The sequence below is a fragment of the Rhipicephalus microplus genome, chromosome X, assembly GCF_043290135.1.
Source record: "Rhipicephalus microplus isolate Deutch F79 chromosome X, USDA_Rmic, whole genome shotgun sequence".
NCBI classification, from domain to species: domain Eukaryota; kingdom Metazoa; phylum Arthropoda; class Arachnida; order Ixodida; family Ixodidae; genus Rhipicephalus; species Rhipicephalus microplus.
The window spans coordinates 202,435,223-202,450,076 of record NC_134710.1 but is presented as its reverse complement, the minus strand read 5'-3'; the positions used below and the strand labels follow the sequence as shown (position 1 = coordinate 202,450,076).

At 45.0% G+C, this 14,854-nt stretch overlaps 2 protein-coding genes across 4 annotated transcripts in view; one reads left to right on the top strand and one right to left on the bottom strand.

The window, feature by feature from the left end:
• Positions 1-14,854, bottom strand: part of LOC119187683 (calcium-activated chloride channel regulator 1) — an 84,482-nt gene that overhangs the window by 56,429 nt on the left and 13,199 nt on the right. The gene's annotated exons all lie outside the window — the stretch shown is intronic.
• LOC142776934 (uncharacterized) lies at positions 1,577-14,084 on the top strand. Its single transcript, XM_075881251.1, has 3 exons — positions 1,577-1,853; positions 2,090-2,437; positions 14,005-14,084. Exons 1-3 carry the CDS (start codon positions 1,577-1,579, stop codon positions 14,082-14,084), a joined length of 705 nt encoding a protein of 234 aa, XP_075737366.1.

Below are 14,854 nucleotides of genomic sequence, written 5' to 3'. Positions count from 1 at the left end.
CATGGCACTACAACTGCGGGTGAGCCTTTGGGTTTCGCTCTGAAATTTGCCAGGCTTTTCAACTCTGGGTTAATAGTTTGAATTTCTGAGAATGTAAAATTAGTTTGATGCAAATTGCGTTTGTTTATGCATCTGTGAGAAGGCAAAAACCATCACCTAAAGCAGTGGCCATGGACGTGAGGATGTTTTGAGAGAGAGAAAGTTGTTGCTCTTAATGCGAGGAGTTGGCACTTCAGTGCGATAAAACCATGAAAAAGTGCAATCTTCTGATAGAAATAGATGCCAGCGATAGTAGTTCGGAGAACACTGAAATCGCTTGGGAAGTGGTTTAAAAAACTTTGAAGGTGGAGGACAGGAACACAGTGTATGAAAAATAGAAACGGGAAACGGAGGTAAAGAAGTTGGAATTGGAAATTGAGAGGCAGCGTTTAGCTGTTCATGGAGCATTAAGCGGTACTCCGGAAAGAGCAAGTGAGAGAGAATCTTATCATACGAGCAAGCGGATCCAACCATTTAAGTTGGGAGAAGATATAGGATTGTAAAGCAAAGCGGAGAGGTGAGTGAGTTGGTACTGCTTCATAACAAGGTAAATGTAGCGCGAAAAAAAAAACGTGGCTAAGAAAGGGTGTGCCATAAGCGTTTATCGTGTACCCTTTCTTGTCCGTGTTTTTTTGTGCTACATTTACGTTGTTATATGGATAGGATTGTACATTGTACATTTTGAGAGCACCAGTAAAAAGTTGAACTGTGCTCCGTATAAGTGCGCACAAAGACTTTAGACATTGCTGCCCTACGAAGCTGTCAATGTTGTGGCGAGATTCAGCGTAAAGGATCCGGACGATGATGAGAAAGTTAAGTCAACCCTACTTAAGAAATACCGCCTATCTATATGGAAGCGTCCCGTCAGCGTTTTAGGGAATCAGCAAAGAAAGACAATGAGGATTCTGAAGAGTAGTATGCATGTGGGTTATAGTATGCGTGTGGGCATATAGTATGCATGTGGGCCTAACCTTATAGAGTGGCTGAAGAGTCCGGAAGTTTACGATAGCTGGGGTAAAATCGTTGAGTGCATGTGCCATGTACAATTTTTTCAGAGCATTCCCCAACCAATGAAATTGTGAATACAGGATTGCGATGGCGTTGACACAGTCTAAAAGGCTGCTGCGTTGGCAGACAAGTACGCGAGGCGTAGGAAACTAAACGCGGAGGAAGGCCAGGTGAAGTGTGGGAATACGCCACGAAAATATTTTCCCAATTAGAAACCTGCACAGATTAAGAATCTAGAGAAGGCAGAAGTCCCAAGAAATGCCCCAGAAAAGGTCTGCAAGCGAGTGAGAGTAACTTGACGTCAGAGAGGACCAAAAAAGCAGCCAAAAAAGAGTTCGAAACACGGCCACCTTTGAGGTGCTGCAGTTGTCAGAGGATAGGGCATGTGGCAGCAAGATGCCAGAAAGCTCCTACCATGTTCTCATACATAGACGGTAGCGACGAGAACTTGGAGCTTCTTGGAGAACTTGAAACTTGCATGAGCTTAAAACGTAAAAACCTGTGAGTGCTTAGAGATAGCGCCGCTACAATGGACGTCATGCATCCGTCCTATGTTGCCGCTGATAAGTTTACAGGGGAGGTAACGTGGATAAAGCAGGTGTTAGAGGGGCACAGTGTTTGCTTGCCTATGACAAGCGTCACCATTTCCGGCCCATTTGGAGAACTCGTAACGAGAGCTGCGGTCTCGAAAATGGTTCCGTTAGAGTACCCATATCTGCTTTCTAACCGGTCTGACCAGTTGTTGCGCGAACGCGGTCAGAAATTCAGAGTGGGTAGGGTGCAGGCGTTGGCTCGTTTTAAAACCCGTCACCCGGCAAATCAGCTATCGCAACACTTGGCAGCGGGCACACCCGAAAACGAGATAACATTGCAGAAATGAGTAGAAACGACCGAGAAAGAATCATGATTCAAAACTGTTGAAACCGAGGAGGACATCCTCGAAGGCGATGGGTGAGAAGAGGCCGTAATGGAAGGACCCAAATCGAAGGGGGACAAGAAAGGGTTACTGCTGACTCTCGGGTCACCTAATTTTGACAAGTAGACCAAGGTTCACTTAGTGCTGAGCAAAAGAAAGAACCAAGACTAGGGCTTTTGCACGGCACGGCTAAGGAGGGAATCACTAGACGCAACGGGACTATGCACGAAAAAGGCGGACTCATGTATAGACATTACAAAGACCGGAAATGTAAAATTCTGGACCAGCTGGTAGCTTCTGAGAAGTACCACAAAAATATTCTCTGTCTTTGTCATGGAAATGGATGGTCCGGACATCTGGGTGTGAACAAAACAAAAGAACGGTTGCTTTTGGAGTACTATTGGCCAGGGTGTTTCAAAGATGTAGAGTTGTTGGTCAGATCATGGGATGCATGTCAACGGATTGGGAAACCGGGTGACAAATGGAAAGCTCATTTGAAACTCGTTCCACTGATCACGGAACCCTTCCGGCGACTTGTAGTTGATAATGTGGGACCATTGCCGCTATCAAAGTCAGGATACAAATACCTCCTAACGATGCTTTGTGCGGCAACTAAATTTTCGGTAGCGATTCCATTGAAGGAATTGAGCTCTTCACAAATTGTAGACGCACTGTTGGCAGCTTTTTCACGTATTGGTATCCCCACCGAAATTCAGGCCGACCAAGCAACGGTATTCACCAGTGCATTGACAACTACGTTTCTCAGAAAGTCGCTTTCGGGTGGTATATAGCTGATACACAGTTCAGTATATCCTCCCCGATCGAGCAGCGTAGAGAAACTGCACTCGGTGCTGAAAAGAGTACTGCGTGGCTTGTGCTACTAACACAAATAGGACTGAAAAAACTGTCTGCCTGAAGCTCTTTTTGTATTGAGAACCGTGCCGGTTGAGGCCACCGGGTTCACACCAGCCGAGCTGGCTTACGAGAGAACAGTCCGTTCCCCATTGCGTATGTTGAGAGAGTTGTGGGAAGGAACGGGAGAGAGCCAGACCGCTGTGGCTTATGTATTGCAACTCCTGGAGCGTTTAGGTATCACGCGTAAACTAGTTGAGAAAAACAAGAAAGCAGCTCAAGAGAACCCGAAGGCGTATTACGATAGAAATGCGAGGCACCAAACTTTCAGTGAGGGGGATAAAGTCATGATCTCGCGTCCGTCGCGGAAAAAAAACTAGAAGTACAATGGGAGGGAGCAGTAGAGATAGCGAATAAGCTGTCGGAGACTAACTATGCGTTAAAAATACCTGGACGCAGAAATAAATTTAAGATTTACCATTGCAACCCAATGAAGCTTTATGTCGCAAGAGGAGAAGTTGTGAACATGTTGCTAAATGTACCGAGGAAATAACTGACAATCTCCCCATGTTGGGAACGGATACAGCCGAAGAACGCAGTGTGGAAGAAATTTTGGCCCTTTCGGCAAGCCTTAGAGTTCTCGAGGAGCGGCAGTTAATAGACCTCAAAAAAGTGTTGGGTGAATTCCGTGACAGTTTTAGCGAAAGGCCGGGAAAGTCATCTCATGATTCACAAAATTGAGCTAACGTCAGCTGAGCCGGTAACATGGAAGTCTTACATAGTTTCTCCGAAGTAGCATAAGATCATAGAGATTGAAATAAAGTGCATGTTATGAAACTTGGGGTGATTGAGCCAACGGAAAGTGACTATACGTCACCCATGAGCCTTGTGCAAGTGTCTGGTAAAGTTTCTCGTCCTTGTGTGGATTATCGGAAATTGAACGCCGTCGGTGAACGCACAGCTCGCTGCCATTTTGATCTCCGCTCAGGATCGCGAGGGAACTCGAGCAGTCGTACTTTGGGGCCAGTGTCGTAATTCCCTTTGCAGTTTGGTACACCGCAACGTCCCATTCTTCCACATATGTAGCAGACAGGCACGAAAAACAAAAATATTTAGCACCACACGAAGAACAGCGAAGAAAAATGGCACACGTGGCCAGCGAGGAGCTCTCTAGCAATACAGCACCGACAACACCGAGGCAGTAAAAGCGAGGAATGCTGAGAAAGGTGCAGGTAGTGCCATCTCGCGCAGGTCGCCCGAACGTTGCCTGAGGAGCGGCTGCTAGCTTCCTCGGGCAGAGTAGGGGGACGTCACACGGCTGGAAAGGAGGAGTGCGGGGGCCTTCAGTAGTCTAGGTTGCGTTGGTTAAACCCAGCATATCTATGTGGCTTTCAGCAACGGTTTGAAATTCTAAGGCACCAGTAGGCTCTAAAAGCGATAATTTGAACTCGAATATTGTTGGCATGTCATGTTATCTACGAGAACATGTCGGAAGGATACTGTATAAAATTCTATGTAATTGGCTGTTATGTATTTTCTTTTACCAACTAAGACTTCATATCAACTTTTCACCTGCGTGAGGTGCAAAATCTTGTCACATTTTAATCGAACAGTAATTTTATAGATCACTTACGACGTAACGGCGATATAATTTTTATTTCAAAAAATACAAAAAGGACACTCTTTTACACCCAAGTAGATGAAAAATACACCAGTACTTAGGCTGCTCCTTATGAAACAGGCTTTGAAATGAGCAACAGCACTTTATTACTGTCATCCCTCTGCCTTTAAGTCACAACGCTGAAGCCTCTTCCCATTCATTTTAAGACGCTACACATATGATATTCAGATAACAGACAATGATTTGTCCGCTACTCTGAACATGGACACAAATTTATAACCTTGTGCATAGGTTCATTCTCGAAGATAGCAGACCCAGACGTGGATCGGTGTCAAACCTGTATTTTCGTTCTTGTGGTGAGGCAGTTCTACAAGTGTATTTACGGTCAATGCCACAATCAGGAAATGACTATAACGTGTACAGGTCTTTGTGTGCTCGTCTGACATTTTTATGCACGAATGATTACTACCAAATCACATACAAGCAAGACGTTAAGGCAGCGGTGGCAACACGATTCGGATACAAGTTCCCAATATGGCTCCGAATGATTAGCTTTGCTAAACCGCTGACAGATGGCAGCAATATTTCATAAGGTCTATATGAACAATTTTTACGCTTTAGGCTATGTATGCTGTGTAAGTACAGTGAGCGATCTGCTTGGTTACGCTTTCAAATACATCCGAGCTCTGTCACACGTTACCTTCGCTCGCTCGGTGCAGTGTGCCAGGGTTTTGCTTGCTGCTTGCGTTAGTCTCTGTTTTACGGCATGTTTTGGGCGGCTTAGTCATTGCTATGCCTACCGTGTGCGTCGCCAGACAGTGCCCTGCAGTTTATTGAGAAATGAAACAACGTTCTTGACGGCTTTACAACGCTGCAGTCGAGATGATATGATGTTACGACCCTTGGTAAAGTATGGTTCAGCAAACATCGCTGCATCGTCATGTTATGTAGACGACAGAGACTTCTCATTGGCTGACTTAAAGTGATGTGTCAGCAGTACAGTGGAGGGGAACGTGAGCGGGGAATCAAAGTTGTGTTTTTATAACTAATAAATAAACCTGGACGGTAAAACGAGTCGTAAACGTGTGGTATTGAATGAACGGACAGGAATCTTAATACTCACGTAGTTGAAACTTTTCGGCAAACGTTTCACGATGCCTTGAGCCTAAGTCTACTCAAGGGAACTAAATGTTCACGAAACGCTATGGCGTAGCGCCATAGCGTTTGACCTTGACCTGAATAAAAAAACAGTTGCTAGGCTGCCGCCCTTTCATATCTCCTCCTTTTATTTCCTTGTCTAAGTTGCACCACAAATATTATATTAAGCTATGAATTTCCCACTAATTTTCCACGGAACCATAAGTACTGTTACGGAATACAACATAACACGATTTTTCGGGTTACGGACACGGTGTTTACTCCGATTATTCCGGTGTGCTAGCCGAACACAGTAAAAAATTTTACACCCAAAAGGATGTAAAAAGGGTGCTTTTACGATGAAGCACCCTTTGCAACACACTTTAACACCCATATATGGTCTATTGAAAAAAAGCACCCCTTTGTTTGGGTGCTTGCCCCGATAGCACCCTAAAATAGGCTAAGGGTGCTTTTGTGCCTGAAAAGGGTGTAGGTGACGATTCATCAGATGGAATATGCAGCATAAGAAGAACACATAATTAAAAGATTTGGTCTTTTACGTCTCAAAAACCTCGATATGATTATGAGGGTCGTCGTAGTGGAGAGCTCCAGAGATTTTGGCCATTTGGTGTTCTTTAATGAGCGCTGATATCGCACAGTGCACAGGCTTCTTCTATCTTTTCGCCTCCGTCTTAATTCGACTGCCACGGCCGGCATCGAACCCGCGACCTTCAGATTGACGGCCGAGCAGTGTAGCTACTGCACGACTATGTGGACCTTGCGTTAAATAACGCCTAACTGACCTAGAATGTGTGAAGGTGCTCTCCGAATACAGCAGAATGCCAGCAGAAACAAATCGCGTTTCATCTATAATGGCAATTAACTGCAATTCATGTTACGAGAGCTTTCCTTAGCGTTGGTTATAAGATACATGTTTGCTATGGATTATATACAGGAACATAATTTTCGCTCGAGTATGGGTGTGTGCGCGTGAGCCTGCGCATGTGTTCGTGTGTAAGCGCGATTGTGTGTACACCCGTGCATGTGTGCGTGCACGTGTATGTGCGAGTCCGTGCTTGTGTTAAGCGTGCCTGTGCATATGTGTACGCCCATGCATGCGTGCGTTTACGGTCGCGCGTGTGTGTGGCCGTATGTGTGTATACGTGTATGTGTGTGCGCCCGTGAATAAGTATGTGTGTGTATCAGCCCGTGCGCCCTCGAATTTCATGTATGTGTGTGTGTGTGTGTGTGTGTGCGGGGGGGGCACTGCTTCTTAGTGTTTAAGGTCCCACACCTGTTCAGACTGGGAGTCTATATGGGAGGTGGCTTAAGGAATGGCGTTTGTCAACGCACTGTACACGGACTATTCAGTACATGGAAAACAGCTGCACATTCTCGTACCTCATCGTTGCTTACGAACTTGCTGTGGTAGCTGATTAGGTTTGCTGAGGCGCTTCTACGCTCGAAAACGTGGGTTATGACCAATTCACACGGAAACCTGTCACTGCACTTATGCCCAACCATCGTTTATATTAACAACGTTTAACAAGAACGTGCCCTGCCTTTGGTACAGGTGCTCAGCTAGCTCATTGGGCAACTATATAAAAATATGTGCTGATCATTTGGTCAGCAAAAAGTTTGTTATAACAACCTCGGCAGGTTTCGTGGTGCGTGACAAGCCTTCTAAACATCTGAGACTGTGAATTAATTTGTTCCAGCTTCGACTACACATTCAGTGTTTGCGGCACCATACGTGGGATTGCCAGACACGGACGAGAACCGGCGCATTCACCATGGCATGGCCGATGGCAACCAGACACGGACAATGCGAAAAGAAATTCCTCTGAAAAAAGGTGTAGCGATGCTCTCCCGCTAATGCCACCGAGGGCGAAATAATTATTTTTTCTGGCCATTCCAGGGTGCACTTTTGTTTCCGCAAGTTTTTCTTCACTATTTTTCACCTACTGCAGTCGCATTCCGTCAAAATACTCAAAGAACCCAAGGCTGGTAAATAACCTGTGCCGCTGTGCTGCTGGGTGGAAGGAGAGTTGCCACTTAGAAAGAGTCATTCTTGAAGCGCAATTCGATTGCCTTCCGCGTCGAACCGCCGCCCGCCGTATGAGCCACAGCGTTTGCCTTTCGGCGCCATCTTGGCGGGTTCTCGCTCACCCCGCTCACCCGGGCCAGTGTTGCCCCCCCCCCCCCCCCCCGCAACGGCGGTGTAGATAAGCGAATAGTTGCGTGACCGAACACCTGCGTCGACAGCTGCGGCGCCGCCGCCAGTGCCTCTTCCTCCTCTCTCTCAACGTTGCTCTCTTTGTCTCATCCGTCTTTCAAATGCGTTGCGTTGGTCTGGGGTCTTGGTCGCTGTGTGAGTTCGAGCGAACAGGCACATCTTCAATGGTGGTCATGCATGACACCGTGTTCGAAGTGACGCTCGTATTAAGGAATATTCATGGAGCGGCGTACGCGGACAACGTGGGCCTGTTAAGGGTGAGTGTACTGTTTTCGTAAGTAATAATCAAACAGCGCTAGCAGGGCGCCTGCAGCAGCTCTGCCAAAGTAGGCTTCCAGCCATTTACAACAGCATGCGTTTGCGGGCCTGTTGCAGATGCCCGATTAAACGTGTGACTTAACGAGTTCACACTGCTATGCGCGATGTTGTGTAAGTGCCTGCATCACTCATACAGTGAGTGATGTGACCACTTAAGAGCAAACCTCATAAGCGCGAAAATGCACGCGACAGCGACGAGCGAGGCTATGAGCGACAAAACAGGGCGTTCGCGCGACGTGTCGCGTGCTCGTTTTCGCGCGATCGCTCGGTTATCTAGATTTGGAAACCGTCGCTCATCGCCCGGAAGTGCTGGGCTCAAGCAGCCAATAGCGAAAAACCGGAAAAGACAAAGACTACATAGGTGCACGTGACCCTAACCGAGTCACGTATGCGCAACAAGAAATAACGCAATGTTTACGCATGTGGATATAAAAAAGTGCTGCAAGGCACTCATAAACACTTTCCGTTCCATTACACAACAATAAATCTTATTTTTAAATTGTAAACTGCGCGCTACACGGTGTTTTTGGTGCGAGTAGACGGCCTCATGCCAGCAACAGTGAAATTCGCTCGCCGAAGCCGTCGCGTGAATGAGGTTTGCCTACGCTAGCGACTGATCGCGCGAAGACGATCTACGTCGCGTCGCTCGTCGCTGCCGCGTGCATTTTCGCGCTTATGAGGTTTGGCCCTTAACAAGGGCGCGATTAGTTGCTGATCGCACATTGTCTCTACACTGCTCAAAGTGATTGACGTTGTTTCAAGATGCGCTTTAGGCTACATCGTAATAAGATTTCTATTATTACTCAAATGTGCAACGTGCTTCTGTAGGTGTAAGCGTAAAAAAACTAAGAAAAAGAAAAATTTATGTACAGAGGCGCACTGTACGAAATGGCTTTTTTGCCTAAAGACGGTATAGTTGGAGGTGCTGATATGCTTGATGCCCCCAGCACGTGCGCGTCGGTCTTTTAAAATATTTAGGACACGTGCCACCAGCAACATGGAAAGATCTAGTAGACTTTCAAAGGTGCGTTGTTGTGGCCATCGCCGTGCGTTGTTTTCCCTCGTTTCTGTCTGCTGTTTTCGTGCTTTGCTTTCATCTGCGTTATCGTTCGTCGTTATAACAGAATCGAGAGAGTATACGTGACTGTGGGAGCTATGTGCGGTAGCTCTAGCATAAGCCATGGTTGCTGCAACGTAGACGGCGTCCGCGCGCGTTGGTGTCGTTCGAGCGCTCCTAGTTGCTTGATTGTGTTTAACTGAGTATTTAGGCACGGGTTACGTTTGTAAATCCCGTGGTCAATAATCGCTAATAGCGTGCCCCTGATTGCCATCAGAGGATGGGCTTGGTTGTCGAAATATGCCAGATGCTTTTTCTGAAAGCAAGCTTTGAAGAATTTTTTAAAAAAAGAAATACTTTCATACGTGCTAGGCAGTCCCTATTGCAGGCCCGCAACACTTTAAAAACTGGACGAGCTATCACATCTTTTATCAATACAATGAATTAAGATGATTGAATTATAGATGACGAATTTCTGTGCTAAATTAGGTGCACAAAATACATGTTTGCAGCCCTACGTCTAGAAAGCAGGCAAATGGGAAGCACAGCGTCAAATTTGAATTAGATGCCATGGATGGAGCTTCTTGTTAGGGTAGAAAGAATGATAAAATTGTTCATTTTTGTGCCCTTATAGAGGCAGTCAGAATTGCACTGATTGCTGAATTGTCCCAATTCCTCAAATTGTTAAAGGCATGATTAAAGTTAGTACATCTTTTACTTTTTTGCAGACCTCTTTGCTAGTGCCGCGCCCAAGATCATTTGTTCTCATGTAAAAGAGAAAGCAGAGATGCCTTCACTGTTTGTACATGAAGAGGTAAGTTTTTGTGCGTTTTGAATAATGCTACATGTTCTGAACGTTGTACTTTAAGAACTGTTTTTCACACTGGCTCACTACCTTATAAGGAATTTGATTCTTAGGTGAGTTCAGGCTTTCGTAAGTGCCATTTTTGAGCTGTAGTCTTACACTTCACCTCAATTCGGGAATTTGCTGTATGCTGGAAAACTATCTTTTCTTTCTCATACGAAATAATTGGAATGTATGGGCTGTATGCTTCGAGTTCAGCGTAATGTCAATTACATGCCATTTCAAAGGATACACACTACACATTTTTCATATATGGGGCTGCCAGAACAGCACGAACAACATTTTAGGAGAAGTCATATTTGCTCTTATTACAGGACGAGAGGGTTCCGCTGACGTCCTGCGCAGTATACCCCGGCCCCAGCCTAGAGCAAGCCTAGTTACTGAACCTGCACGTGGATGACCGAAAAATCTTCCTTGTCAGTAATGACGAAGAAGGAGTGACAGCACTGATGAGTTAATTTTTTAAATTTTCAACATTGTCTACGGCTGCAAGGCCTTTAACAACCACCGTGATAGAGCGGCTTTTTCTCGACGTGAGTTTGGAGTTTATGAAAGAAGTTGTTCATGCAGTACGACGCTGAAAATTTTAGTGTCACAATACCTGAACAACTTTTTCTAGTGTGGTCATGGTAGATGAACAAATATTGTTATTTGTGTAAGTTATTTGGCTTAAATATAGCTGACCATTCCATGCCAAACGTCCCAGCCATTTTGGCGACCAACTAAAATGTATTTGAAAAAAACTATGTGCTGACTTACTGCGTTGAAAACAGTGAACTGCTAGAATATTTCAGCGAAAAAAAAGTTTTATTCATGTGGCTGGCTTATAACTTCCTGGCATAATGCTGTCTGTGTGCTGTTTGTAGAAAATTTCGTTTTAAAACTACCGATTATTTCTTCTAAAGCGAATTCGGTCTACCTGTTAAGTAAATGTGCTTCTGTAAGAAGCTCAATAATATTAGTGCAATTTTTTGCCTAATTTGCTTCCAAGAATAAAGCCAAAATGTGTTATGTTTGCATTTTTATTGCAGTATTGCACTTTGTATGAATATCTGAGCAGTGAATACTTACTTCACAGAGAGTATATTTTGAGGAAAAAATATCTCTAGACCTTTCAAGCTGATGAAATATACGAGAAAATATCACAAATTTCACAAAATCGCGATTTTTGTCCGTATTGAGATGCAGTTTGCTCCATGTTGTGATACAATGAAAACTAATCATTATACCTAAATTGCAAGAAAATGAAATTCTTTCTATAATAAAAATCTTATCGCAAAAACGTCAACTGAATTTTATTGAAGGTGCTACGAGCGTTTTTATACTGAGCAGAAGAACAGGGCTCATCTGCAACAACACATGTGTGACCATGACAAAATAATTTTAACCGAGAAAAGAATACTCTTTTTCGGAAAAGATAAGTGAAGGTGTACTCATGCATTGATCCTTGGCCTTCTTGATAAAAAGTTCTAAAATCTCTCATTTTTCCTGCTTGCTTTTTTTTCAAAAAACGTGTTTCATGAAAACTAAGACTGCACTTACATTCTTTACGGTGTCTGGCCATGAGACTACAATAGCCCTTCTTAACATTTAAAGCATGCTGTCTTGCTCGATCATTGAAGCATTGCCCAGTTTGTCCTATGGTTACGAATACACATGTTAGTGGTATCTCATAAACATTAGATTGGCATTCAGTAAACCTATTCTAGTGACGAATGGTGCGAGATTAACTATTCCTGTTGCTGTAAGTACATGCACTTTTGAAAGCTTGCAATGGGTGGAAAACAACAATGTCATATCTGCTGGCTCTTTTCCTAAAATTGTGAGACTCCTTATGTACGTAGTACCGTGTAACATGCAAAGGTCATTGGCCATTCTGTTTTTCTTTTATTCCCGTTTCCTTTAACGTTACTTTCTGCAGGAGGGTTTCACAAACAAATGTGACGATGCTGTTGGGGTATTGGCTGGTGCTATCAGCCAAGGAGTGCTAAGAGTGTTCTTCCTTTTGACAGTGGGCATTAAAAATTAGTAAAAAGAGGAATTGACGCCACATGTATTCAGGCAACCCTTCAAAAGTCATGTTAGCACAAGGGTGAGGTCAGGCTTGAAAACCACATTAAAAGACTAAAAGATGCTGGATATCCCAACAGAATCATCACACCCGTTTGCGAAACCCTCCTGCAGAAAGTAAAGAAGACAGGACCAACAAAAAACAATGACCAAAACCTTTGCATGTTATACCACATCACGTGTCTCACAATTAAAAAAATAGCCAGCAGATATGATATTAACGTGTTGTTTTCCACCCCTTGCAGGCTTTTAAAAGTGTGTGTACTAAACAGCATCAGAAATAGTCAATCTTGCACCATACGTCACGCGAATAGGTTTACTCAATGCCAATTTAACATTTGTAGAAGTATTTTTTATCAGGTAAACCAATGAACAGTGCATCACTACACGTTCACTTATCCTTTCCGAGAGGGAGTATTCTTTTCTCAGTTAAGATTTTTTTGTGGTGATCACACGTGTCGTCGTGCATGAGCACGGCTCTTATACTCCGTATAAAAGCGCTCGTAGCACTATATAAATTCAGTTGACAGTCGGTGCTCTTTCTTGTCCTTTCTGTCTCTTTCTGAAGTTGTCGCGCTGTGACTAGCACACAACCACGATGAACCAACTTGCCCAAATTAAAATCTTGTTACGTAACACGTAGACCGAGTTTCGCATAGAAAGGAGCGGTGCTTTTAAAATAAAATTTTTCTCATACAACACCTAGACTCCATTCCAGGAAGTCCAGAAGGCAGCCACGTGACCAAATATTTTTGCTCTCCTAAATATTCCAGAAGTTCACTATTTTCAATGCAGCACGAGTTTTTCTAATACGTTTGAGATGGTTGCCAAAATGGCTAGGACATTTAGCATAAAATGACCCAGCTGTGTCATTAGCCATAATTATGCATTACCTCTTTTGCTTTTGTGTGCCCTGACTCAGTTTTGTGTTCGTTTTTAGCTTATTCTGTTTCTGATCATTGTATTGGTTTTTGAAGTATTCGCTAAAGTTGTATGTGCGAAAACCCATATATGTTTGCATGTACATCATTTCTCATAACCAATTGTCATACATCTAGAAATACAAAGCTTAAACCACTGTGATTGTATACACTTGAAAACACTATGCGTATATATTTTGTGTGCATCAATTCTTGGGAATGATTGTGTACATGAATGCGTATATAGTGAGATCATGGTGATTGTATATATTTGAAAGAATAATAAGTATTATATTTGCCAGTATTATCCTACTAACCGATTTTGTACACAAAGGAGTCTTAAACTTGAAACCACTGGGATTGTAGATACTTGAAAGAAATATGGGGATATATTAGTGTGTATTTAATTTGTAGTCTCTATTGTGATGAGCGAGGCAGAGAACAAGAGACAACACCCGATCCTGGGCCAGCTGTTCTTATTCTGACTTCGTTCTTCTCTTCCTTGCTCTAGCTATCCGCGCGCCGGAGCCCCAGTGTCTTTCTTGGTCATGACACTCAGCCATGACTGCGCGCGCGCGGAGCTGGCGGCAAAGTTTCTGGTGGGCAGGCTTGGCTGCATCGTGGTGGTCAGCCCGGACCCAATGCAAGATGGAGCGACGGTCTAGGGAAAGCGTCTCTGGTGGATGGCACTGGCTGCCTCGAGCCAGTCGCTCTTTTGAACGCCACGATGTCTCTTGAAAAAGTACTGTGGACTCAGGTGACCGGCACTGGCTGCCCCATTGCGGCCGACGCTCTCAGCCATGCTGCGATTTGGTCCGGGTATCTGCCAGAAGTAGATCTGGTGGTCGATACTGGCTGCATCTCGGAGGTCGGCCTCGACCACGCTGGAACTGGGTGCAGGAGTCGGCCACAAGCCTATAGGGAGGTCGAGACTGGCTGCATCGTTGTGGTTGATCTCGTCCAAGGTTTGACGTGTTCGGAAGACTTGGTGAAAACAGTTCTGGTGGGTGGCATTGACTTCCTCTCCTGGGCCGGACCCGTCTAGGCTGTGACTCGGCACCCTAAAACTGTATTTGTTGCTTTGGTGGGCCACAGTGTCGTTGTTGACGTTGGGCATTGGCATTCGCTCGAACCTTGGCCGATGAGGCCTCGAGGGTATCAAACTGGTTGTACCTCGGTGGTCTGTCTTTACGACGCTGTAACATGGTGTAGAGATTGGGTGGGCGACAGTGGGTGTGTTGGAGCATTCGTTGCTTGCCGAGTAGACATTTATGTCGTCTGAGTGGGGTGGTGTGGTTTTTATGCGCGTTTGAATATCGAGCCGGAAAATGCTTGCGCAACAGCGGGTGAGTGTGAGCGCTCACCGGCCACTGGACACAATCATGATGCGACGTGCCCGCAGCTTCCTTGCTGTTATGGCTCTTGTTTTGACCAAGCTGGTCATGGCCTGAACAATCAGGGGCGATTTCAATGGTGACGACTTCATGGGGGTCTGTGCGACGTTCAGGTTGTATGTTGGGAGTCAGAATGGCCTGCTTGTCTTCATCGGCAAGATCGTACACCATGTTGCCAGAGAGGCCGATGCTGGCTCTCTCTGCCTGGAACGCATCGATGTAGCTCACACGCTTGGCCAATGACTGCAGATGTGGTACACACTGGTTCAAGATTGTCTCCTTGCTGTCCACGGTTGTCTCCGGCAGCTCTGTCTTGGAAATGGCATTGGTTGCTGGTACGGAAGTTCGTGAGATGGGTCCCGGTGTGGAACCTGGCATCGGAAGAGCGACGCCTGCCTTGGAGCCTGTTTCAGTGTACCCT